Source organism: Nicrophorus vespilloides, unplaced genomic scaffold (genome assembly GCF_001412225.1).
Source record: "Nicrophorus vespilloides isolate i.1.1-1 unplaced genomic scaffold, Nicve_v1.0, whole genome shotgun sequence".
NCBI classification, from domain to species: Eukaryota; Metazoa; Arthropoda; class Insecta; order Coleoptera; family Silphidae; genus Nicrophorus; species Nicrophorus vespilloides.
Window position 1 is genome coordinate 52,834 of NW_017096079.1, and position 27,381 is coordinate 80,214.

The 27,381-nt window shown below is 31.1% G+C and overlaps 8 protein-coding genes across 10 annotated transcripts; 2 read left to right on the plus strand and 6 right to left on the minus strand.

Annotated features, from left to right (window-relative positions):
* Positions 1-801: 801 nt before the first annotated feature.
* LOC108569428 lies at positions 802-6,610 on the minus strand. Its single transcript, XM_017930975.1, has 3 exons — positions 6,016-6,610; positions 3,874-4,179; positions 802-1,216 (listed from the first exon to the last, which is right to left on the minus strand). Exons 1-2 carry the CDS (start codon positions 6,224-6,226, stop codon positions 3,878-3,880), a joined length of 513 nt encoding a protein of 170 aa, XP_017786464.1. The 5' UTR covers positions 6,227-6,610; the 3' UTR covers positions 802-1,216; positions 3,874-3,877.
* Positions 6,611-12,326: 5,716 nt separating this feature from the next.
* On the minus strand, positions 12,327-15,793 carry LOC108569440 (calcium channel flower). Of its 2 annotated transcripts, XM_017930998.1 has the most exons (6): positions 15,708-15,793; positions 15,526-15,646; positions 14,720-14,927; positions 14,553-14,660; positions 14,310-14,435; positions 13,732-13,808 (listed from the first exon to the last, which is right to left on the minus strand). In XM_017930998.1, exons 1-5 carry the CDS (start codon positions 15,708-15,710, stop codon positions 14,312-14,314), a joined length of 564 nt encoding a protein of 187 aa, XP_017786487.1. In that variant the 5' UTR covers positions 15,711-15,793; the 3' UTR covers positions 13,732-13,808; positions 14,310-14,311. The 2 variants fall into 2 exon arrangements, with proteins under 2 accessions (XP_017786486.1, XP_017786487.1); XM_017930997.1 differs by lacking the exon at positions 14,310-14,435 and having other exon boundaries at positions 12,327-13,808.
* A 234-nt stretch (positions 15,794-16,027) lies between these two features.
* Positions 16,028-19,548, plus strand: LOC108569424 (mitochondrial chaperone BCS1). Its single transcript, XM_017930970.1, has 5 exons — positions 16,028-16,422; positions 16,810-16,949; positions 18,478-18,690; positions 18,742-19,075; positions 19,144-19,548. Exons 1-5 carry the CDS (start codon positions 16,100-16,102, stop codon positions 19,403-19,405), a joined length of 1,272 nt encoding a protein of 423 aa, XP_017786459.1. The 5' UTR covers positions 16,028-16,099; the 3' UTR covers positions 19,406-19,548.
* LOC108569425 (IQ domain-containing protein G-like) lies at positions 19,462-19,794 on the minus strand. The gene is made up of 2 exons (XM_017930971.1): positions 19,725-19,794; positions 19,462-19,672 (listed from the first exon to the last, which is right to left on the minus strand). Exons 1-2 carry the CDS (start codon positions 19,734-19,736, stop codon positions 19,475-19,477), a joined length of 210 nt encoding a protein of 69 aa, XP_017786460.1. The 5' UTR covers positions 19,737-19,794; the 3' UTR covers positions 19,462-19,474.
* Positions 19,795-19,837: 43 nt separating this feature from the next.
* On the minus strand, positions 19,838-20,580 carry LOC108569423. Its single transcript, XM_017930969.1, has 4 exons — positions 20,481-20,580; positions 20,158-20,414; positions 19,910-20,104; positions 19,838-19,846 (listed from the first exon to the last, which is right to left on the minus strand). Exons 1-4 carry the CDS (start codon positions 20,578-20,580, stop codon positions 19,838-19,840), a joined length of 561 nt encoding a protein of 186 aa, XP_017786458.1.
* Positions 20,581-20,958: 378 nt separating this feature from the next.
* Positions 20,959-21,925, minus strand: LOC108569432 (mite allergen Der p 7-like). The gene is made up of 4 exons (XM_017930979.1): positions 21,781-21,925; positions 21,596-21,719; positions 21,383-21,538; positions 20,959-21,321 (listed from the first exon to the last, which is right to left on the minus strand). The coding sequence occupies exons 1-4, from the start codon at positions 21,903-21,905 to the stop codon at positions 20,986-20,988; spliced, it is 741 nt and encodes a 246-aa protein (XP_017786468.1). The 5' UTR covers positions 21,906-21,925; the 3' UTR covers positions 20,959-20,985.
* A 1,138-nt stretch (positions 21,926-23,063) lies between these two features.
* LOC108569435 (armadillo repeat-containing protein 7) lies at positions 23,064-24,294 on the plus strand. The gene is given in 4 exon segments (XM_017930987.1): positions 23,064-23,230; positions 23,285-23,452; positions 23,506-23,803; positions 23,806-24,294. Coding segments are annotated over 4 exon segments (963 nt in total). The 5' UTR covers positions 23,064-23,127; the 3' UTR covers positions 24,200-24,294.
* A 595-nt stretch (positions 24,295-24,889) lies between these two features.
* LOC108569434 (follicle cell protein 3C-1) lies at positions 24,890-26,714 on the minus strand. Of its 2 annotated transcripts, none has more exons than XM_017930985.1 (3): positions 26,383-26,714; positions 26,070-26,330; positions 24,890-25,128 (listed from the first exon to the last, which is right to left on the minus strand). In XM_017930985.1, exons 1-3 carry the CDS (start codon positions 26,383-26,385, stop codon positions 24,946-24,948), a joined length of 447 nt encoding a protein of 148 aa, XP_017786474.1. In that variant the 5' UTR covers positions 26,386-26,714; the 3' UTR covers positions 24,890-24,945. The 2 variants fall into 2 exon arrangements, with proteins under 2 accessions (XP_017786474.1, XP_017786475.1); XM_017930986.1 differs by having other exon boundaries at positions 26,388-26,713.
* Positions 26,715-27,381: the final 667 nt, after the last annotated feature.

Consider the following 27,381-nt stretch of genomic DNA (forward strand, 5'->3'; position numbering starts at 1 on the left):
AGAATATTTGCTTTTATAGTTAGTGTTAGTGCCTAAATTGACAATAAGACTTGTTTGCGTGTATGTGTTCTTGAATTTTTAATTTTTCTCATAATTAAGCCCAGAACTAGAGCATTTACCTGTTTTTCTTTTTATTTTTTTGTAGATAGATTGCTTTGTAAATAATAAAAAATATATATATATGAAAGTGGCTGTAATTGGAGAGCGATGTGCGAAAATGTCTTCTGCCTGAGTTATGTTGAATTGGTTTAAAGAATATGTGGTAATACTAATATTACAAATAGAATGATTGTCCAAATCTGTTGACATTAAAAAGGAAACGTCCATGGATAGAAGCCAATCACAATTAAGAAAAGATGAAGGACATCGTTCGTGAAGAAATTGAATAAATGAGACAATAAAATGTTATAAAAAAAAGTATATTTGAAATAATGGGCAACAGTCTATTGTATATGAGAAGATATTCTATGTATAATTGTAAACATACGAATCAATTAGTAGAATTCATAAGGACTTTTTGGGATAGTAAAAAAATGAAGATATACTAATAAAACACTGAATTTGCCAATCGTTATAAATATGAAGGTAACGCTTCTTTTATGACAAAACAAATTTGATATTTTGACTCAATATTTACTACTTTGATAAAAATTACTAATATTGAATAAATGTCTTAATTATATTGGCTTATTATGATAATTATAAATAAATAAAGTAGATATAAATTATAGGTTATGCATTTAATTACTTATAAACAAATAATATACAATTATAAACAATTTAAATAGTTGTATAGTCAAGAAAGTTAACCTAATTTCTTATGATGACCAGCATCTAACGAGAAGAAAAATAAACACGTTACATTTATCACATATATAAAATACTTAATATACACAAACGGACGTTTCGAAGTGACTGAAACGCGTCACGATCCAGCGTTTAATTCAATTAAGATACTTATACTAAACACAGCCAGTATGAATTAGTTTTCACAATACATAATAATAACAATAATCATAAAACGAGAGGAAAAAAAGTCATCATTAGCGTTCTTCTTAATTTGCACGAGTACACTAAAAAGTACGCAAATGAAGAGCGAACGCACGTCTCGTCTAATCAGACACGTTTCGCAGCATAAATGAATGAATGGAATAATCGATGGTACCGGTTCTGGACGGAAATCCGGAAAGCTAAATATTAGCTTTCAGATGCGATTCTGAAACAGACAAAGATAATATTTAGATAAATAAATGGTAGACAAACAAACGTTGCAAATTGAAACGGGAATTTGGAACATTTTGAACATTCACACAGACCGTGCGTTTTGTTGTCTAGCCAAAAATTTTCCCCGCTTTAAACTTATTGATCTTGGCTAATGCATTCTTTTAAATAAAACAAAAGATCAAATTTACTCAACTTAATTTGTTTACGTGGTTAATTATTGAAATTCTTTTCTGAGACCAGTTTTATTTCATTTTTTTTTTTCGTTTCGCGAACAAATTTTTCGGTTCAAATTTGCGAAGTTGTCACATCCATAAACTAATTTGCATTTCGTAAAACTCTAGACACAATCTACGACATAGTGTCGTTCAATGAGCGTATTATCACATCTGATTTCCATGTTGCCATGGAGATTTTAGAGTGATATGCCAAAAGGCGGCTGCGTCTAAGTGGTTCGGTCTTTCGTTACGCAACGAACGGTAATGGCATTTAATTGTATCGATTAATTAGCGGTCAACTATCGATCGGAGCTGTAGTGTGCTGTGGCTGCATTCCGTTCCATCTTCAAACAAGTCACGTGAATCGGATCTCAAATAAATTTATCGCAAAAATCAATCGATAAATAATCCGACGGCGAATTACGTAATGCGGCTGTTTCAAAATTACAAAGTCCATCAATTAAAATACTATACGACCGTGTATCTATCATTAAATCCCGTGCTTATGACTGTACAGAAATTCCATCCAACAAAAGAATAATCTACATAATTCGTTCAACAAAAAATATATGCTTTTCTTAAATAATACATCAACTTTATTATTTTATTCGACTCTCTTGTTATTCAGACATACATTGATACGTCTATTTCACTCATTGTTTATTTTTTATCGCTTGGAATCACAAGGAAGCAATTATAATTTGCTTTATTATACTCTACAGTTATTTGATGATCGTAGTAGTAGTACGTTTTTTTCGCAACTTTGCACCAACGCAAAACTAGATCTATTTTTCTATTCAAATTTGAGTTGACCAAATACTCTTATACCTGTAATTAATTGACCTTAAACATCTGGCAATTTTATAATATTTCTACATTTCTACTTTATTTTATAATACACATGTTATTTAATTTTCCATTCAGAAAATTTATAGTTTTTTCTGTATTTTTTTCCAATATTCAAAAATATATTTAAAATCAAATGATTACTAATAATAACAGTACTGTGACTTCAGCTTTCGTTCTTATTATAGCATGAATTCTAATAAAGTATTCCAAATGTGGTAGTGCCAATTTGGAAATACCTTCTTTTTTTTTGGCGACGTGACCGATGTCACATAGTGCGGAAATCATGATGGCAATCCCGTTGCAATAAACTAAACACATACATTTCTTCATTAGTTTAGTATATACTGTTTTAACTGTATACGCAAAACACATTTATTTACATGCGACACTGAAACCGTTTTACGCCTTTTCTAATTACCAGCGATAATTGTATAACTCAATAATAGACGTTTGTTGTTTGATGTAAATCAGTTCGACTCGTGTCAAACAATGGAAATTTCCTAAAAGAAAAAAACCCTCAGTATCAGCAACACTATCAATACTTTATTATATTATCTAAGTCTAATTTTTCGTGAATGAAAAAAAAAAACAAATCTTCATCTGCAATTTAGATTGTATAGATCATCTATTATGTAATCGATAAAAACAATATATATTACTTCATCCGTAGCAATAATCACATTAAAATAATTATGAATATTAATCGTAGCGCTGTGTTAATTAGAAAATTAATATTCTTTCGCTTGTGGTAACTGAATCTATTTATAAATAGGTTACCAACCACAATTTGACTATTAAATTATTATTGACTTAAGATAACTTTTCTTAATAGAAAATTTTTAATTATTAAAATCTATAAACATTTTAATTTTTATTGTACGAGTTGAAAAACTGTATCAGCAGATAATAACAAATTTAAATATCTCACAAATTCGTAGCAAAACCTAATTTTTTAGTCAATATTTTGCAAAACTGATATTTTTTTTTAAATTTATGTAATGAGTAAATTAGCTTTTAGTTTCTTAGACAGTTAAATATTTTATATTTTAACAAAAAAAAAAACTAATTAAATTTGTATTGTTCTAAAATTAACCTATTTTCATATGTATATTATAGTTTGCGTAGTTTTTCATTTAAAATCTATCTAAAAATCTGGGTTAAAAGTATAATGAAATCCTTGTCTAATCTAATTTTAATGCAGAATATAAGTTAGATATGTTAAAAATAGTTGCAATAAAGTATTTCATCTAGTATGAGAAAATCATGGATTGGATAGTTCTTTAAATACTGCACCTGCTAATAATATAGACTGGGATGCGCTGGCATTATTCCACAATAATAGTATGTTTCTTCTGAGAAAAATTCACTCATTTGGAATAAATCTATTCAAAATAGCATTGAAAAATAATGTATATAGACAAACAAACAATCTTATGGATTCTTGGAAGAAAAACAGAAATACTTGTATCGTACAACCAAGTAAACATATAATCCCTCTGAATAAAGAAGTAAACTGAATACAGTTATCGCTTCTAACTCAGGTATAAACTAAGAAAAGAAGTTTTTTTTACTTGAATCTATGTACCTTGTTACAGTTGCGATTTGTTGCTCGTACAACCATTGTTCACAGAGGTGATGCTATTCGATCTAGATCTGTATAATTGGAACAGTTCGGTGACAGATAACCTGTGAACACTGAGACGCGGCGCCGAGGTGGCCCCGTTATTTTCGTTGTTGCTCTTCCTCGGTTTCGTCATCTCCTTAACTTTCTTCAGCTGTTCCAGGGCCTCCTCGTAGCTAGGAAGGCCCGAAGCTATCGTATAACTAGGTAACGTGTCCAAATCTGGATGAAAGCCTCCTTCCATTTCGGCTGCTTGCCGAGCCTCGATAACTGCAACAGAATTATAACAACGTCAATCAATAACCATGTGATTCTCGTTAAAAATTGTTTTCTTTCGTATTTCTTTTTGTTGTTGTCGTTTTTTTCCAACGCTTCGCAAGGGCACTTTGTACAAATACAAATACGCACTGCAATTATTTACAAAACGTCGTTAAAGCATTCCTCGCACGAAAATAATTTAAAAAAAACAACAAAAACAAGTATTGCATATCGCTTCAAAATTTCTGGAAATTATTGAATTCGTATCACGCGCTTCGCATTTTAATTTAAAGTTATTTAAAAAAAAAACTAATCAACTAGAGAGACGCAGATACATAAATTACATCGAAACCTGAAATGTTAATACATATCATCACGAATTCAAACATAATCGAATAACTTGTTATTTCATATCTATAAACTGTTCAATTTAACAACAACTATCACGATGAGATTTAATGAGCGTGAACAATTAGTTGATTTATTTTGTTAGCTTATTTTGTTTGTATTCACTGAAAATCGAAAATACCTGATGGTGATGATGATAATCATTGTTTCCGGTGAAATGCATGTCGACAATAATTCGATCAGTAATTTATACGGATTGTTCGAACAATGAACAAATCGTGTGCAGCATTTAAAGGCGTCCACTGAAAGGTTAACAAACAGCGTCGAAGGTTCCACCAAGAATAGCAAGAAAATGCGGACTACAAATGGACCCTTCGGGACATGAAACCAGATGTTTTTATTTTGTTGCTTGTCTGCGTACACCTGTCATTCCTGTTTAAACTGCACGAGTCACTCAGTGCAATCCGCAAACTTCAATTAACAAAGAAGAAGAAAACCTTGACTGCAATTATAACATGCTGTACGTATTTATGAAAAGTAATGCAGATAAATCTCAACTTTGTAGCTAAAAATAACAATAACTTCGTCTAGACCACAAATTTATCCCAAGCACAACCACTATTTGATCATTTCACTTTTAACTCAATTTAACCAAATTTAATTATATTATTATTCATTTTCAAAAAAATATACGGAATTCTTATCTTCATTTATGTTTTGTGAAACATATATTTTTGTTATCAATTTTTTTTGCAAACTTGAATCATCGTTTTTAATATTATTCTAGAACAACTTGTTAATGATTGTTAAGTATTCGGAATCTATTAATTATGAAGGTTGCTATAATTATTGTATTTATTGACATCGAAAGTACACACACATGTTTTAAAATAAATATCATTTCTTTGCAAATTAGGTGTAATTAATGAAAATAACGTTCTCTTTTTCTACGATTTACATTTAAAAAAAAAATACAAAATTACTTCACATTTTGTAATTTTTTTTTGAGTATTTTTGAGAAGTAATAGTAATGTTTTTCAAATTAATATTTAAAAATTTGATTTTTGACGTTTAGACATCAAAAATACATAAATCAAATTTATGTAAGGACTTTTTAAGTTGAAATAATCAATACAATAAATATTACAATATGATATTGTCACCAGTTTTGAGCATAATTTATTAGTTTATTTATGGTGAAAGATACATTGAAAGTATACTTGTTTCAAAATAAATTTAATTAAAAAAGTAGTTAGATATTTTCAAATTGCAAATTGTTTATATTTAAGTAAATTACTGACATTTGAACAATCGTTTAATAAACTAATAACCAGTTGTCGACTATTTTTGAGGTGAATATTGATGATAGAATTAATTCTTAGTGAACACTAAGTAATTAAGTTAATTTATCTCTATGAATTACATTGACACAATCATTTTCTATGTCAGTTTAACATGGTTTGATGTAACTATGAGTATTACTTTTTGGCAAATACTAACCGCTTCGTTTCCATTGTTGAAATTTATGGTAAAGTAGACAAGAGCACATGCAGCAGACACAGCTAAGGACCATGAGGGTTAGAACGATGCCAACCCACACGTCCGCCAAAAATTGTTCATATTCTGGATCGGTTCCTTGTGCGACCTCCCTGAATTCCGTGGCGATGAACAGGGAGAAGTTGGTAGGCGATGTTAAATTTCCCAGGCCCATTTCCGTTGGCAAATCGTCGAAAAGCACCCGCGATCGCACACAAAATAAAAATAACAAAACACCCTCACATCAAACGTAAGAAGAAAAAAAAACCAACAGACGAACGTTGTACAGATCCGATTCGGACGCTTCCTTCCACTTCTCAAGAATGCCGTGCGTAAATTTTCACGAGACTGTAGCTGTTGAATCCTCCTTGCAGACTGAACTTGACCACGGAGGCTACGAAGAATGACCGCAGCTCACGCCGGTTTACCTTAGATAAGGTTACTTTCTCCACTATTCATTGAAATCTCCCACCATCGATGTTTGCATTAGCATTTATTAGTTCTCCTATAGCCATTTGCGCATCGATGATCGGTTGCGGCGCTTTTGCCATGGCACGTCTCGCCGTGAATCCCGTTGATTCTTTTTCACGGAACCGACCAAGTCTTAAAAATATATTTTATCCCACTTTTCCTGGGTTTTCATCTACGTGCAATAAAAATAACTTCCATTCAACGCATTCTAGAAAATATACTTTATGAAACATAAGCGTACTCAAACCGCAATTTGGAAATAATTAACATTTACTTAATTACATTCTTTTGGTGGCACATCTACTCCGTCCTAATAATAGATTCAGTATTATTCCAAGTACGAATTATAATCATCTCTTTAAACGACACCAGATTTATTTAGTAATCATTAAATTTTTAATACCGAATTTTTGATAAAAATCATTTATCATTTTTTCTCATAATTTAAAAATTGTTGCACAATTAACAAATAATAATTCCTATTTAAAATTGCAAAGAAAAAATGCGTTACTGAGGTATACACCTGGTGAGAAACAATGTAAAAGTTATAAACTATCGTTTGAACGTTTACGGCTCTTTTCAAGGTTAGACAATATATTATTATAAAATACAATTCCATTATAAGAACAAGCATTATGCAATTAAAATATGCCAATTACTAAACCAGTATTTTATTGACCCAGTACGAAACGCACTCTCAGCTTTCTTGTCGATTTCATTAACAGAAAGAAATACAGAAAACTAGGTTTATACGCATTTGATTTTATTTAAAGCAATGTTTTCTAATAGTACGGTTTCGATTTCTTCAAATTATCATCTTGCACGATTCCAGATGTGCACGTTCATAAAATGCTTCTCATTTCCATTGTACATTAATAATTACGCTATTAATTTTATTTTTTTTGATAAATCCGTTTAATCTTCTCACAGAATTTTGTACACGTTTTATCACTTATTTCAATATAAAATATTGCAAATATTCACATATGAAAATCTTTTAGCAAATACATTTATTACTACAAACAGGGAAATCCTTGCACAAATCATAGTAGTATGTTTAATGCAAATAAATGAATTTCCCAAATAAAACAAAAATTACAATTCTTGGAAACTTATCGCATTTATCCATAAATAAAGTTGTCGACTAAAATGCCTGTTATTTGCACATGCCAGTATTCTTATCATAAAATTGCAAAAACAAAAAGTGTGTCCTAATAACTAGCCTCGATTTTAAAGCGAATGAATGTATTTAGTAATATATTTGGAGGCAATTGTTGTTCATTGTGCATTAAAAAAAATCAGTAATTCCGCAAGTCACTGGTGCGAATGATCGTTCTCAATATGATAAACGTAGCCAGAAGAGTTCGCAAGTCGCACATACCTTGACTGATGCGTTTTTTTCATTAGATGAAGGACGCAAATGAGTCATGACTCTATGGAAATTTCGTGTCAGGAAAAGTCCATCAACTTCCGTTACTTTAAGAGGAATCAATATTAAAATGTTAATGGGATTTAAGTAGAAAATCACGATCATATTTGTTTTTACATTGAAACAAGTCATATTATTACAATGTAGATTTTCAAAAAAAAAAATAATCTTATGTTATTTTAAAAATGCTTTTATCAGTTTATATTTCACAAATATCTTTTCACCTTAAAAAATAGATGATAATAAGTTTTCTATTACAATTAATGTAAATACGAACTGTGATAGATATGTTTCATTATTTGGTTAAAAACAATAACAATTATTTCTTAATCACCGATAATTTAGTATACGACTGTCGTATTGAAATTTTGAAATACAAAGTGAACTTTGTGAATTGATTGATTTTATATTAGACATTAGGTTAGATTATTTTAACCCGGAAGGACTATAAGAAGACATCTGTTTCTTTTTTAATTAATTAATTATTGTGACTCTGTTATGTAAATATATTATAATTTACAAAATGACAGGAAACTTAGATACGCTGAAAATCAATTCATAAAATATGTTAAAGTCCAAAATTACTGGACTTCTTATAATTAAATATATTCACACTAATAAGAAAAAAATTACGTACATTAATAAAAAAAAATCAATAATAAAGTATGGACCATGAATTTATTGAACTCTGCACTTTGAAACGCAATGAAAAAGTAATTAACATACATTTATTATTCAATTTGACCGGTCTTCAAAACTAATTTCGTGTCGTGCACGCCATATATGTGTATAAATATACACGTTCACGGTCAGCGAAATGTAATCGTTCAAAAGTGAATGCGTTACATTTCGCAAGCAACAAAAGAAGATAATCGTGGATATTAGTTAACGCGCGCAAAAATAATGGCTTTGTCTGGTAATTTGCCAATGATACATTACGCATGGTTTATCATTGTTTTTACTATCCCATTTTTATTATTCCTTAATGATAACGTAGATTGCAGCCGCTGTTGTTTTTCGTCCTGATAGGATAAAGCACGTACTAAATAAAATTAGCGTTTCAGAAAATATAAGAAGGTACATATATTTGTACCATGATGGTATAAATATATTGTATCAAAACAGATATTCGCAATTTAACCTACTTAAGTACTTAAACAAAAAAGTGAAATTATATGCGAGAACCTGAATTTGTAATGCATTCATGACCCTGTTTATATATATTTTTTGTAATTATTACAACTAGTTTACATTCACGAGATTACCAAACCTTATTATTATCTTGAGCAGCGCAAAATGGCTAATTTATACGCGCATTTGAAGTATGGAAAGTTTAACATTATCAATTTTTATCAATAATTCATTTCCAACCATTATTGTACACTTTTTTTTATGATAATGATAAAAAGCACAAAAATGCATTAAATATATCAATTATTGTAATTTTAATTAGAATAATCGTTCTATAATATAATAAGATGTGAAAGTGGTGAAACGAGATACAATAAGTTTCAAAAACGTACAAAACAGACAACAAAGAACAGAGTAAGATGTAATCTCTTTTCAGAACGAGTATTATCACTTAACAAACACAATAGTACTTTTCCATCGATGGATATTTCCTGCGTGATAGATTAATTTCTAAGAAGTCTGAGAACAATAACGGGGTTTACCTATGTTTTACAAGGTGCTAAATGATAATAGTCATATCAGTGAGTCGTTTTATTAATGTTTTCCTTAAGACTTAACAAAATAGTGTTATGCAGAAAGATTACAATTTTTAATTTATTTCAAACGAAACTAAACTTTATCGTTTTTTTTTTCCTATAAAAAAAAACTTATAATTCTTTAAAGAAATTTACATTCAGCATACAAAAACAAACAGCTTCATATTATAATCCGTTAATTATGCATTAGGTTGAACGACTCTTCGCTTCGGCTATTCACGGGTGAAATATAACTGCAGAGTACTAAATGCAATCTCTTTATTCTGCTCATTATGAACGAGGCTATTAATTGCAACAACAAATTGTAATGCAATTCGCGTTTCGTCCAGTATAAACGCAGGCGTCTTTGTTGTCATTCATTGAAATTGCGCATGGAGATCATGCATTCAAATGGATTTTGTGTGTATTGAGTGTTGTAACTGCTTCCTATTACGAATATTAGCATATTTGAAGATACCACAAAAGAAAATTGCTAACAACATGTTTGTGCTTTCTGTTGACTCTCATATAAAAAAAAACATATTTTTTTCCAACAAGCATCAACACTTCAATTATATAGGTTTTAAGTGCGATACGTATATTTTAGTAATTACTTTCGCGTGCATTTTAACCCGTACAAATATTTACATTTTGTCGTCAAGTTATTAAAAAATATATTAACTTTAAAAAAAAATCGTGAGTCACAAGTAAAAGAACATAAAACTATACTCATATATGGATTTACCTTGATTATTGAATGTATATAATACATGTACTAATTCTGAAAACATATTATTAAAGATTAACCAAGAATTATGGAAAATAATTGTTGTAATTATACAGTTAACAATTTTATACAAAATATTTAAATTTATAAAATAAACATCATTTAGTACTAATTTTAATATTTACAATTCAAGCTTAGATCGTCCGTGTTAACGATCACGTAACTACTGATATAATCTTAAAGGATAACGGGATGCTGCTTCAAAGCAAAATTCTGGAGAAATCTAGTACAACCATCTTAATGGTTTCTTTTATAATAGAACCACATTTCTCTAAAAAGATTTCCATTTTAAAAATATGTTATAAACAAATGAGTGGATTAGAGAGTTGTGTCAACTATCATTGATAGTAGTTACTGAAATAAAATGCTTTGTCATAATTTATTACTTCAACTTACACATTTGCTTTTAAAACGCTTGAATCATTATTACAATGATTCACGTTAGAAGTCTTCATTGTTTTCGTGTATCCTCCATCAAACACGAAAAGCCTCTTAATGATTGTATGTATACAAGGTGTTTAAACAAATGCATTTAGTATCGAGGTTATTGTCCTGGCATAATTACCTATATTGCTAATTATTTTAAACTCATTTTCATTTAGTATCAATTTACTTACATTTTCTGGTCTGATTGATGCAAACGTATATTAGAATTATATGTCTTATATACAACATATCTGCAACATCATCAAACTAATTTGGAAATCATCAAACCATACAGAAAGTTCTTCAATAATATCTCCGATGTTGGACAAGTTAACAACATTACTAGAATGATGAAAATGATTAAAAAAAATAGAGATTGTGTAGTTTCCTTTAATACGTGAATCAAGTGATAATATTGGTATAATATAAATAAAAACTCTATGTCTAAAGTAATTATTATCATTTATAAAAATAAAATGAAATAGAAATTTCAGATAGTACAAAATATGTAAATATTCCTAAAGTTAATAAATGTATATGAAAAGAATATAAGTATATTTCACAATATTTCTCAATGACGATGATTCGAATGTAGTTAATTAATATTAAAATAAGCGAATAATGACGCATGTAAATATTGACTCTCTAGATTTTACTCGAACAACTTATGGAGTGAAAAAAGTAACCTTTGATCCGTTGTCACCTAAATCCGAATGAAATATGTCAAGAAAATTGAAAGAAAAACAGGAACCTAGTAAGAACCTGCTTTCCAACTACGCCGTGGCCCTCAATGAGAAAAGTAAGTTGGAAATGGATAACGCCATGCTTAAGCTTGAGAACCAGGAAAAGTCGAGTAAAATTAACAAGTTGACGGCCGCTTTGGAAATATGCAAAACGAAACTGATACAAAACGACGTGTCCATGAATCAACTTAAGAACGCTCTAAAAACATTATCTGAAGATCGCCAGCAAGAAAAAGACAGTTACGAGAAACAAATCGAACTGTTGAACGGCAACGAATCGAGTATGCGGATCGAAGTGAACGCACTTAAAGAGGATTTAGGTACGTTCAAAGAGCATCTAAATAAAGCGGCGGATAATCTGGAAGCGTACAAAGTGAAAAGCAAAAACTACAAAGAGAAATTCAAGAGTGTAGTCGAAATTTTGAACAGCTTCGCGCAAAGCAGAGGTTCCCTGTGCGATAAAAGTTGCCAGACAACGCAGAAAACCCAGAAGAAAATCTCGTACACGCATGTCGAAGCCCAATTCGACCATCGCATCCTGTCCGAATTATTTTTTAGAGACAATCCACTCAACGAACCTTTAATTTAAATGTAAAAAAAAAAATAAACATTAAAATAAATAAATCACATATTAATTAATTTATTTAATATACAAGTATTATTTTTTTATTTTTTTACACCTATGTATAATATACAAGTCAACAAATTACAATTTTAATGCATTTTTATGTATTAGTAACACATACGGCTACAAGTCTTAAATTATATAATTATAGTACTAAAACATTTATGTATAACATATGGAAATTAGATAAAGACTACTGAGTTCATAAAAATAATAGATATTAAAATGTCTTTTACATTCACTCATCAATCAATCAATTAATCGCATTTCAAATGAGATCGATCCGTTTGCGTTTCAATTTTAATATGAATTATTTTTTTTTGTTACTCCTAAACTCACTAGTTCACTTGCATTACTAAAAACACATTTAAGCTTCCCTACAGTATAAATATTCGGTATAGATGACTTGGTTTGCTACGAAGATGAAATTGGACCAACGAGACGGTAGCAAAAAGAATCTCGACAACAATTTTGAAACTATATACATATGAGTTGGTCATCGGAAAGATCAGAAATATTCACATCAAATACTAACAGTGTTTCGTGTACGTACTAATTCAACAGTCTAATTCAGAAGTCTAAACACACGGAACTATTGATTATATAGCATATTCAAGAATATCAGCTTAAATTTTATGTAATTTGAGTAATACGACCTAAAGTTATTTTCTATTATTAGTAGTACATATTTTCTTGCATATTTATAAACTGCAATAAAGATCTTTATTTACTTTTTTTTAAGTTAATTCATATTATAACATCGCTGATATGTGGATAGTACGTTAACATTTCTTATATATTTTTCCAACAACGACAACAAATGCAGTGATTTAAAGGAATGTAATTTAGGCTAAAATAATACAACTTTGATGGTGGATCTCAGTTGTAACTTTTCGTAGGCCACGTAAGCCCAGATGTTTCCGACAAGTAAATTAATATAGGATTGAGCTTATGACATAAAGTAAAAAAAAAGGTGGGAAGTTACAACGCACAGTCTTAGAATCACTTTAAATAAATAATTACGTTTAAAATGATAATGGAAGGATACAAATTAGTACATGTTTGTTTAAAACCTAAGAAAACCAATAGCTGAATTCACGTAAGTAGAATCTAGATTTATTATAATATATGTAAAATGTATTATATAAATTATATTGCATAAAAACTATATTCACAGACGGATCCATAATCTCAGAATTATATGGGAGTTGCAAATCGAAAAATGATAGGGGAAAACAATTTGGCCATCCTTTCCGATTCCACTACCAAAATTACTGTTTTTTTTATAAATAATTTCATTTCATCTTAAATTATACGTTTCAAGATTTTTTTTCCATTGTCAAATATTCCTTCTACAGGAAGTGCAAAATCAATCGCCGATGGAAGGATAACGTTTCATAAATAACGATAAAATAATTAAAAACGAAGTCAAACGTTGCTATCGGGAACACCGGTAAAACTAATCGGTTGAGCGTTTGATACAAGGTTGGAATGCATGGAAGAGTTTGTTGGTTTTTGTGTACCTGTTGTTTCCGCAGCAGCCGCAGATCGCATCTCTTCAGCACTGGCCCTATTGTTGTTTCGGGAAAGAAAGAAGATAAATAAACCATAAAGTCAAATATACAATTGAATATCTTACACAAACACGAAATAAAAATAAATTCAATACGAGCATGCATAGAAAATAAATACGGGGCACAGATAAATGAACTATAAAAATGGGATCGTTTTACCACCGTTTGCTATCAAGGATTTATAATCTATTTCAGTCGCGACAATCTATTTACTTATTATCAAAACAAAATATAATTTACAGATTTAACGAGAAATATTGTAATCCGAGTAAAATACATCGTGCATTCGTATTAAGTCAAACGACGCAAGATAATAATTATAAAACTACGCAAAATCAAAAGATAAACCCATGCAATATATATTAATATACCGAACTGCAGGAAATGTACACTAAATAGGGTCATGCAAGTGCAAAATGCCTTTGATTACAGCTACGAGTCCTCGTGGAAGACGAGTGCATGTTTTGTGTATGTAAAATACTTGATATTGTTAGTACATTTATGTTGGGCGCCAAACGTCTGGGTCTTCCATTAACGTGGTGTGATGGTCGCTGGCTCCCATACCGGTGGGAGAAGTAGCCATCTGGGGCGAAGCCATCGCGGCCATATCTTCTCTTGACGCTCTAATTAATCGTGATAATTAAACGTGATATGAAAGGAGCCGCACAGTTTTAGTCACACATCAGTTACAGAATATTATTAGAAGCATTGTGTATCGTACGAGATAAAAGGAAACTTACTTTTTACCCAAGGACATCATGCCATATATTACGCCCGTGGCGAAAATGAATCCACCGCCCAATATACTGTTCAAATTTGCGCTTAATAAAATTGGCGGAATGGCCAGGCTAAAACGGAAACAGATTATTCATTTTATGTAACAAGTAATCAATAATAGAGCACATACCACACGTAAAACACAGCCTTGTTCCAGTATGGTCTTCTTTCCACAAAATCACTCAATCGCTGTACGTGGTCTATAAACATGCAACAGCACGGAGCTTCGCAACAAATGACTATAAACGCGGCAACAATTTGCCACATCCCACTGAGCAAACTATCGGTATCAACGGTTATAATTCCTAGACAATTGAAGAAACCAAGCAGTATCGCAACTGTAACAAATTTAAAAGAAAACAATATATAAATAAGAATTATTGGATCTGATTATTTCCTTCCTATTTGTTTCAATTATAATTAATCCATTTTTTTTTAAATGTAAAATAAAACTTTTAAAAAGTTATTTTATCATGTTTACAAGTTATAAGATTGTACTTTTAAATAATTTCGACATAATAAAATATAATTAGATCTAATTATATAGTTTTTGTAAAATATACTTTACAATAGTTATACATTATTTGAATATGTTTATTTTTATAATGCTGCAGATATGAACATTATCATGATAATTAGAAAAAACAACTAGCAATACTTTCAAGATTGTTTGTTTAAAGATTATAACATTTCAATGCTACTTAAAAATGTCTGCAATAAATTTAATTTATCTTACATATTTAAAAGTAAAATAAGAAGTGGATTAATTCAAAATCATTATAATCCTTGTATAATCAAATAATGGCAAGTCACATGAACATATTGATTTTCAGTGTTTTTGTTGTAAATGTGTTTATTTTTTTTGTTAATACCAGAAATGTGTGTATTCTACAATTATGAATTAGAAATAATAGTTAGTAGTAAATTGATACTTACAGACACTGCCTACTGTCCCAAGACCTCTTCCTGCATACCTCATCCACCATGGAACATCATCCTTGGCTACAGGATCTTGTCCTGGCCTGGCCATGATCTGGGCAATCCTTTCCGAAAACGACTATAGCATAGAATATGTTAATATTTATTAAGAATATCATGGTATAAGCAATAATATTTACCATTTTATAGAAGTTGTTTAATCAATGAATTGGCCACTTCACTTCACGAAATGATATCCCAACCAACTGACAGCTGTCCCGGCTGTCAGAGCATACCGATTACTCATGCCAACAAGACAATAGGAAATTTTTCCCAAATATAGAATTTATAGTAAAATCTCCAAAAACGTTCTATTTCTTATGTTAATAAATATAATTAATGTGCAAATTAATATTATAAAGTAAAGCTTTGAATTATAGCAATTATAAACTTAACACACAGCTATTGCCATCTACCTGAAGTATATTGAAGTACATTCATCTAACCTACAATATTTAATTATTAGATAACCTATACAAAGCTTAAATTTTCTTATTAATTAAACTGAAATTGTAAATAATTGTCCTCTAATATGACTATAATAGATTATGTAGGTGCGCTTTCCGATAATCCATATTTTGGTGCAGGCTTCGGTTTGTTTGGTCTTGGTGCAGGAGCAGCAATTTTAAGGAAAAGTCTTCAAGGGTCTATGATACTCTTCCGAAGACATTACATGATAACTCTGGAAGTACCATGCAGAGATAAATCTTATCAATGGCTGTTACACTGGATGACACAGAAAGGAGCAAGATCTACACAACATTTAAGTGTGGAAACTAGTTTTGAACAGAAAGACACAGGACACGTCAAAACAAAATATGATTTTATTCCAAGTATAGGTACACACTTCTTCAGGTAATAACAACAATAATTTTATTTACATGATTGAAAAGCTCCTGTTGCCTTAATTGATTCAAATACATCATATATATCATTGTCCCTGTGATATGCAGCATATTTCTCTTCTTTGAATTTTCTTCGAAAGTACATTGCTACACCAGCTACTGCACTTGCTATCATAGCTATTGTTAGGTTCCTCATGGATTGTGCCCAACAAAATCCTCTCATCACTTTGGGCTTAGGTATCTCTGAGCAATCCATAATAAGAGCTTATTTAAACTTCTTTGATTGATTTAATTTTCTGCTGTTATTTATATTTTATATTGATATTTCAAGTGTTATTTGTTACCATAGCTGCAGTTTTCAAAGTTATCTTGATTAATTTTATTCATATTTTTGTAGCTACAAAAACACATGGATCAGAGTGGAAAGAACAAGAGAACAACACACATTGGATTTGCATATGGGAGTTCCATGGGAAACTGTCCAATTAACTGCATTTGGAAGAGACAAATCTATATATTTTAATATATTAGAAGAAGGTATTTATATTTTTTACAATACAATACAAAACTATATATTAACTTACATTTAATCAGTCCTCATTTATGTAAATTTTTCATGATCTTCATATATGTTTTTGTTCAATTTGATTTCTTTTTAAGTTTAAACTTCTAGATATAAATTAATTTAGATAGTAAAGAGCATTCATAGGTCAATGTTGCATTTATAAAAAATATAAATATAATACAATATAAATCTACAGAAGTTTGTGCACATCTAGAATAATATATTTTTTTCTGATAATAGACAACCAAAGCGTCCTCCTTTAAATAATCAAGTTGTGCCATGCTTAAAGATGAATGCTGATTTTTATCGAGCCGTTGGATAACGTATCCATTCAAAGATTGCATAACAGTAGGCTCTATATGCTTTATTTGCTTGTCATTTAAACCAATAATCAGAAACCCTAAATCATTGACTGTCTCATTAGTCCATGTTTCAATGCTACTGTAGCGTATTAAATGCATACATAGTCTTAATAAAATCTACAATTAAATTAAAATTTATATTATGCAGACTTTAGATTGTTTAGTATGTTACCATTAGTTGTTGACGATCGCAAGCCCACAAGTTCCTAAATACGGTGGGCGATAATTCATCAATCATCTCTATGCTCAACGTCTCCAATATATAACTTGGAAATCCACAAATTAAACCATTTATGTTATTTATGAAGTCCGCAGTTAATATTTCATTTTGGTTGTAGTGATTTTGCAGTGAATATATTAGAATACTTGCTTTTCTCTTCGACATGTGTTTCATGCAACCTAGAATTACTTATTAAATTTATCACATTTCCATTATAAGTTAAACCTACCAAAATAATTCAGAATTTTCAAATCTGTAACATTGATATTATATAAATCGTTTTCTGGTATATCAAGTATTAAATCTCCGACACGTTCTAAATCATCTTTTCTAAATGTCCCCACAGATGTTCCGTTCTTATATATTTCCCATATGATACTTTTCTTCTGTAAAGGCAAACTGACTTGATCCAAATGATCTAAAGCCTGTAGTATCTTTCTAAGTGACATGCTACGCAATTCATCCACCGTGCAATCAATTATAGCATCAATTACACCTATTTCTTGTTTTCTGTAATGTTTTTTATGTGATTTAGACGTTGTCACCGTTCCTATACCAAGTTTTTTGAAGATCTCTCGCATCATTTGCTGATTGTTTAGTATATCGTTCCATTTCAATTGATTCAATGCTTCCAAAGTTGTATTTGGAAATGTTCTATTTGCATGTGTCAATGAATTAACATTGTTTGAGATTCTATCAATTAGCACCTTATCATATGATGATACATCCTCTATTTCATGTTTACCCTTTTCAAGCGCTGTTGGAGTCACTACATTTATTTGTAATGCAATTAAAAACATACAATATTTAAAAATTTGGATTGACATTTCTGTAATAACTAAACTGACATTAATTAAAATATAATATTTTTTATATAATAATTTAAACGTAAGATGGTAATAATTGAAAATGTGTTAGCTAGACAAATGGCATTGAAAGCCCACGAAGGAAAGACGATTATGTACTCAGCGATTGGAAGTGAATGGAGGCCATTGGGGCATCCTAGAAAACGAAGACCAATTAATTCCGTAGTGTTAGATTCTGGTATTAGTGGACGCATTCTTCAGGATTGCAGAGATTTTATTTCGAATCCGTCGTGGTACACAGATAGAGGCATTCCTTATAGAAGAGGTAAATTATATCTAGTGAAAATATGACCAGTGCTAAAGCTGCTGATTTCAGGTTATCTTCTGCATGGTCCTCCGGGTTGTGGAAAATCATCTTTTATAACGGCATTAGCGGGAGAATTGGAATTTGGCATTTGCGTTCTTAATTTATCCGAAAGGGGTTTATCAGACGATAGGTTAAATCATCTATTGAGCGTGGCTCCGCAACAAGCAATAATACTTTTGGAAGATATAGACGCTGCATTTTTATCGCGAGAAGACACGAAGCAACAAAAATCAGCGTTCGAGGGTTTGAATCGTGTTACCTTCAGTGGTCTTTTAAATTGTTTAGATGGCGTTGCAAGTACCGAAGCAAGAATCGTATTTATGACGACCAATTATTTGGATAGGTATGATTTACTTCATTTTCTTTTGTGTGCAGATTCTACATTGATATTTTTGTATGGTTACGTCACAGATTGGATCCAGCTTTGATTCGTCCTGGAAGAGTGGATCTGAAGGAACACATTGGTTGGTGTTCGCAAGAGCAATTGGAACAAATGTTCTTAAGGTTTTATAAAACTGAAAATTCTGGTATAAATGCTGCGAGTTTCGCTGAAAAAGTGGTATCTTTCAACAAACCTGTCAGTCCAGCACAAGTGCAAGGATATTTTATGTTCCATAAACGGGCTTCCGAAGCGGAAGTTGTCGAAAACGTCAAAATGCTCTGGGAATTATAAAATGAATAAACAACACTGTGATTTTTTATTTATCAAATAAGTTTTAAACATTGCAACCAAAATCTGTTATTATTTCTTCTGCTTTTTACCTCTCCCTCTTGATTTTTTTGGTTTATATGGACCCAACTTTCGACGAACCATTACACCTCTCCACCAAGCTTGAATTATAATTGCATTGGCATTGTATATAGCTTTTTCTTCGGCTTCCAAACGTTTTTCTTCCTTAAATACTTGATACTTCTTCATCTCCATATCGCGTTGATTGTACTAAAATACTTAAATTAACATCGTTTTCTTAAACTTACATTAACATATTTACCAAGTCAGTCATTTCGACAATTCTAGATCGTATAGACAATTTATCATTTTCAATCGACGCAATTTTATCATTCATAGCTTTCAGTTCATTTTCATACTTTTCTGACCAAAATTTCACTTTATCTTCAATGCCCTGTTTAAAAATACATTAATTAACATAAGTACAATACAAATAGATTTTCTTACTGTGATAACTTGAGTCAGATATATTAATATTTCCAAATTCACACGCAACTCGTTTTCTATGTTATCATTATCTTTTTGAAGTGATTCCCGTAACTTATCTTCCTGTATTTTAATTTTCATTCGCGCTTGTTCCATCTGAGAACTTTGCCACTTCCAAATATAGTTTTCTTTGATTTTAAATTCCATGATTAGATTCTGCAATAATAAAAACAATACACAAACATATTAAATTAATGTAATCCACTTACCTCATACTCGTCCTTTAGGTTTCCCAAATATTCTTCCTTTTCTTTATTTTCAATGTACCATTCATCGTCTGAATTTCTCATTTGTTTTTTCAAATCCGCTAATGTCAGCACAGAAGATTTAACATTCTGTAATAAATTGTTATCCTCTTTGTTCTGTTTATTTTCCTTAACAATAATTTGCTTGATGCCATTAAAAGTTTGTTTTTCGCTGATTTCCTGTACCGTTTCAATGAGTATGTCTTCTATGTATGCTAATTCTTCAAGAAATTTATCGCAGTTATAGATATTCCCAAACGCACTTACGCTTTTATTGGTGTTAATACTTTTTAATATACTTAATTCTTCTATAGTATTACTTAAAATGGATACTGATAATTGTTCTACAAACTTATTGCTCGTGGATAAACCGCCTTCGACGTCCATTGTAAATCTTATTGTTTGATCAATATATTTGGGAAACAAACATTTCATTTGAATATGACTTCTCATTGTATTATTTAAAAAAAAAACTACAGTTTGGATAATTATATCTTAAATCCCAAATTTGTCAGATTTAATCATATTTAGCACGATTAAATACCATGCAAGTTCGAAGTTCAAAAATCAATTAAATATAAATATTTAGAATAGATAAAGAAATTGGATAATTGCAATGAGGAACCATCTAAATTTATTAGGTTTTTATTAATGACTTGATGACTTCAGAACTTATAAGGAAAAAGTATGCTAAAAGTAGTAATGCTCTCCCAAGAAGGAAGTAGTAAATTTTAAAACAGGAAAATATGTTGATAAAAGAATTAATTTGAAATTTACAATAAGTTTATTAATTTAAAATAAAGATCCAAGAATATTTTGTTTCTCCCAGATTTTGGTTGTTACTTCAACGATGTCAGCAAGACCAATTTCCATGCAATCCTTGATTCCATCCTTGAAAACACCATTCACAATTGATGACAGAATGTTGAACAACCAATCGACCAAAACGTTGCCGTGCCATTTCACGTTGATGTGGCTGTGCTTCTTAATTTCATAGGTCTGCAACTTAATGAATTTGTTGTTTGCAACGACCAGGAAACTGCAAACCACTTCGATATTATCAACTTGACCGTCGACGGTGCCGGATGGTCCCAAGTTCATAATTTTAGCGGAATAATCATAATTGTACTAGAAATGTATTTTTCATTAATTACTACATTAATTTCTGTTTCGTATAAACAAATCTTACCAAGAAGGTGTCAAACTTCAATGGAACTATTAATTCGTAAATGCCCTCATCTAATTCATGGAAAGTAACGTCTCCATTCCTTTTGAACATCGACGTACCTTGAAGCCATCCTTTAGTCAAATCCAATTCTCCATGATAAGTTATAATGATGGGTTTCTGCAGATAATACATAAATTTATAATTAAACAACTAGTATAAGATGCTTATACTTACATAACTGAAGGATTCGTGAATATCGGGTAATTTGATCGGATCGTAACCCTTAATCATCTCCTTGTAAATTTCCTTAATAAGTTCATCAACGTATTGATTAATTTCATCGCTTGTTTCAAATTTACTAATTGGAAAACAAATATAATTAAAATACATGCATACAAATTGTATACTATACTACTTACTCATTATATTTGGCTGCTTCGTTGATTCCTTGAATATTATTTTCCAATTGGAAACCCAATTTTGGAGCATACTCTTCGGAAGCAAAAGCTCCGAGGATTATGCAACTAAATACAATCAATTTCATTCTTATATTTCAAGCTTACGAATAACAATTTCATTTAAGCGCACTGTGTTTTTATACTGTAATCTACTTGGTATCGTTTTTGATAATGTTTATATCTAGGAGTGCATTGATTTCTATTTTTAAATTGCACAACTAAACAAATCCAAATAACGTGTTAGAGACATTTTTCAAACTTATTATCTATTATTTTTTTAATTACGCTAGGGATTTAACTACTGAATTATAGATATCATCTATTCATTAAATAAAATAACCGGTATTAGAAGTGTTTGATTAATTGATACCATAGCAATTTGTTCAATACTAAATCTAATCATGTGTGTTGTGCATTTACTCTATTACATTTAGACTTATTTTATTCATAATCTAATATGTTAAAGAAATATTTGATTGCTCTGTATCAATTATACAACTAATTCAAGTGGATTAAACTTAAATAATTCTGTCTATTTTTCTCACGAAAGAATGAAAGAAATTAAATCATTGAGTAAAACAATCAATGTTTTTATTAAAATCTCATTATTTATCTATAATTATATATAATTAAGATCAATCAATTAACGTAATGATTCTTTATACGTTATTTGATAAAAAAAAAACATATTTTTGTCTTAATTTATTATCTAGACTACTATACAAAGTTTTAATACTAATAACTACAATCGCATTTATCTGTTATCACCTTTTAAGTTGTTTTGATTGTATTAAAAATTAGTGATATTTTGATAAATATTACTTGAAGCAAACATTCACTGCTTTCTTTCAGTTGCATCAAAAGTTACAAATTATTTACAATATTATTTTATATTAAATATACGAATATTCAAGTTCGGTTAATAATTTATATGAATTTGAATAAATTCTTTGAAATTCAAGAAACATGATGTATTATGTATTATTAATACCGGAAATAATTTGGTCTTTCATGTATATCCACATATATCATACATTCCTCGTAGTTCTACAGGAAATACACGGAATGCATTCAGGATATTTAAATTATCTATAGTATAGATTCTATACGTTTTATAAGAAAAATAAAAATTATAAATTTTTCTAATAATTTTTTAGTTGTGAAAATTTAATCAATTTGTATACAAAACTGTTAAGAATTTTTATTGGACAACTGATGTGCCCTCTTGCGACCAAATGCAAGAATTAGTTGCTCTTTAATTATTAATTGTATTTGAATGTAAGTAAAAAATATATATTAGTGTTCACGATGTTCACAAGAAAAGATCAATTGCAAAATAAAGGTGGTCCAGAAGAACGTCGGAGCTATTTAAAGAAGTTAAAAGAGGAATTTGAGGTCTCTAAATCTTATGGTAACAGTTTTCTAACCTAACAATACTCCAAAAACTAATATTTTCTTATTTTAGAATCGAAGAAACAAATCTTAGCGAATCTATCCAACTTTGCTTATGACCCAATCAATTATGAGTTTCTCAAGGAAATCCAAATCATTGATTTATTTCTAGCACAGCTTAGTGAGAATTCCGAGGAGTTAATTCAATACTCAATTGCTGGTTTATGCAATATTTGCATAGGTAATTTAGTTTTAATTGCACATATATGTTTGTAATTTAATTGATGTCTTCAGATCCTGAAAATCGCGAGTACATAATTATATCGAATGGTGTTCATTTGATATCTGAGATTCTTGCACATAGGAATGAAGAGATTGCAGTGAATGCATTAACAACACTGATTTACTTGTTCACACCAGAAAATAATCATCTATTAACAAAGCCAGATTTGATCAACAAAGTGCTTCGTTACCAGCACCATAGGAACATAAGATTAAAGAATCTAGCTAACATTTTTATTGAAGATTTTTGTACATCTCAGCAAGTTGCTTTGGCCAGTTCAACGGAGTATATTCCTTTGCCGAAATAATAATGAGATTGTTTAGTTTCTTGAGAAGTTTAAAAGTTGGTGATAAGGTGGCTGTTGTAAGGAAGATAACTGGAGCAGATGTTGAGGCTTTCACGAGACTTAGTGGTGATTCGAATCCGATTCATTCTACTAGTAAGAACGAGAGGGCGGTAGTGCATGGCGCTCTTCTTAATGGTCTCGTTTCTGGGGTAATTGGGACGCGGCTTCCTGGTGCAGGAACTCTGGTTCTGTCGCAAACACTTAATTTTCCCAACAAATGCTACGCCGACGAGGAGGTCACCGTGAGCGTAGAAATCTCCGAATTGAGGAAGATTATTACCGTTAAGTTCCTCTGCACGGTGGATGAATGTCGGAAGGTCGTTTTGCATGGAGACGCAAAGTTAATGTTGAAAAAGTAAAATTGTTTCTAGCAGTTCTTAGAAGTAGTCGTAATTCGAATTATATGTATATAATGTAGTAACTGGTAATTCAGTAAAACAAATAACAACAACAACAAAAAAACAAGATATTTTCCTTTCGAGAAGCTTATGCTTCGCCGGAACTACGTATTGCGTTAGAGCGCATATTAATCAGTATTTAAACAGTCATAGCTAATTATAATAGGGACTTTTTTAATTGAATTTTACCAAGGGGATTTAGAAAGGTTAGCACATAATTCGTAATGGAGTGAGAGAGATAGGAGGCGTGTATCCCGTTGAATTTCTGCAACGTTCAGTGATTCCGTGAACAAATCCACTAGGAGAGAAACATAATAGCTCTACGTCCATCTGAGGCCATATAAAGAAATCTAATCTGGCTCTTTGTGATTATAGTCAAGTCAGACACCTGACGCCTCTATAACCAAGTGTTACATGAATACTAAAGAACTGGCTTGTTCGTATCTACTCTCCTCTGACCTTGGTGGTGCCAAACCAAAGGCACCAACACCAGCAGCTTGGTTACATAATACACCCCCTCTCATCCTCCACCCGGCCGCCGCGGTCGTGTATAAAAAACCAAATTCTTAATGATTTCCTGCTGCAACTAGAAATACCACTACTACATTACGAACAACAGATTGAATTAAAAGCGCAACACACGTATCCTCCAAATATTCTAATTTATTTATTTGTTTTGTATTTTATTTCCTATATACGTTATGGTTTTACATTAATGGGCACTTGTACGGAACGTTATCCTTGCAGCAGAAATCTCGGCCAGCGGACATGTTACTGTTGATCCAAGTGGCATCGTAGTTTTTGGTGAAGAGTAAAGCTTTCTCTTTTCTCACATCTCGATCGACCGTTGCACAAATTATGTCGGCACTTTTGGGCAAATGTTTAATCATCTAAAAATGAAAGAAGTACAATTCATCCTCAACGCTACTAACTCTTAGAACCACACGCATTAAGCACTTTGAAATGTCAAGTACGTTCGCCTCTAATAGAATCATAAATCAATAAAAGTTTATGCAGATCAGTTGTATCTCGTAACTGCATAATATCACTTAAAATTAAGCATTAAAACTGCAGTAATCCTTTAAAATAAAATATAAATCCTAATTGAATACTTTTACTGCCAATCAAATAACATGTTTTATATTATTTGTGTCTGCTGATGTGACAAATTTCTATGCCTGTATGCACTCGAAGCATATTACCGTTATTAAAACTACATGTTTTTTTTTATAGTTTTTTTAGCGGATGCATCGTGGGAGATATCAAAACTCGGTCGGATTTATCTTTGTAGTTAATTCGGATCAAATATTTAAATTAAACGACATTTCGGCTCTCACCGTATCAAGATATAATTAAAAACAAGTTAACCGGAAACAATTTGAATAAAAAGAAATTCTGACCGAAATGTATAATGCACTAATTACTTGATATATCCAAATTAATGTAGTTAATAAAACATATCTAAATAGTGTTATTATTGTTATTAATCAATAATAATAAATTTTATTGATAATTGAGAATATTATGTTATTATTATTATTCATTAAATTGAATAATTGAATAAGCGTTGTCTACAAATAGTTATGACTGACGACAAAATTTATATTTGTTGTTTTCGTTAAACGATTTATCAAGTTTTTATGATAATAGTAAAAAAATCTGTTGAATTAAATAACAGAACATAAGTTATGTAATTTTATTATATTTCCAACATTAATTTGTTGGAAACTAATAGATAAACTATAATTGGTTTTGGTTTCTTTGTTGTCTTCTAATAGTAATTTATACGGTTCCATTAGATCGTGTGCAATGGAAACAAAAAGAAACTTACATTTTCTAAGCATTTGTTGGCGCATTGTCTTTGTCCGATGGAATTGTGAGCGAAGTGCGTATCCAATTCTTGCGTGAGCACCGGATCTCCCTTGGGGGAATCTTTGGATCCCTTTTTAAGCTGTCCGCTGAGGAAGATTCCACATGTACACGGCACTGGTTTCGAGTGCTCCTTTTTCGATTTACCTTCTTTCTTGGTTTTATCCGCGTTTACCGCTACCACCAGCAGCAGCATAGCGCACACCAGAAATAATTTCGACATCTGCAACATAAATTCGATGAAATGCTACGCACTTTCGTAACCAGGAAGTTACCATACGGCTTTCCGGAAAACGATAACTAAAAGCAATCTCTTCGATGTGGACAGAACAAAAGTTCGAATTACTTTGAGCCGTTCTTCAACGCTCGAATTCGCTTCGTTTTTTTTTTCTTCTGATTCTGCAGAATGTGCAAATGCGGAAATAAATACAGGGAATTGTTATGAAAACGCTGAGCAAAGGGTTACATTTTAATGTCCCACTTTATTTGTGAAGCACGTAGAATCGTTTCTTCGGCGTGAACAGGAAACGCAGACTAGACAAGAAAAATATTAATTACGTTCCTAAATTCTTGAACATCTCGAAAGTTTGTTCGTTTCTTTTTTCTATATTATTATTTTCGTAAGAGAAAAAAATGTTTTGCCGTTGGAACGTTCGTGTGCTTTATTTTTATAATGAATTTTTATTGAGGCGAGCTATGGAACAAATTAAATTCCTTGTCTGGTGAACATCCCTTCGTTTGCCCTTGCGTGGGTAACTATAAACCGTTTTTTTTTTTACTTCTTTTTCTTTCCACTCTCTTTCATTTCCTTCTCCTCGTAACAATCCGAAGGGTAGATAGTTATAGTCGACTTATCTTTCGTGCCCCTCCTTATTATATGGAAGGAACGTATGGGAAAAGATGTACTTATATACATAATGTTGTAACTGAAGGAGACGCGGGGATGCCCGGTTGTCGACCCCATGGCTACCTCCAGCAGTGCGTGTAACCTTCCCTCTGTACCCCATAGGCCGATGACCACCGTGATGTCACTGCTCCACTCTTTCTAGCCGTACATAATGCACTTGCGTTGTGAACGTTTTTTCCTTCATTCCTTCGTGGTTTATGTGCGTGGTCCTCATTGCGACACCTTCGGAGGACACCTCCGTTAATTGCGTTTCACTATAGCCTCAGCCGCAACCATTCAACCTGACCCAGAATCCAACGTTCCTTCGCTTCTAACCGTGTAGATAAGACAGACTCGGGAAGACAATATTATCGTCGAAACTGTACAC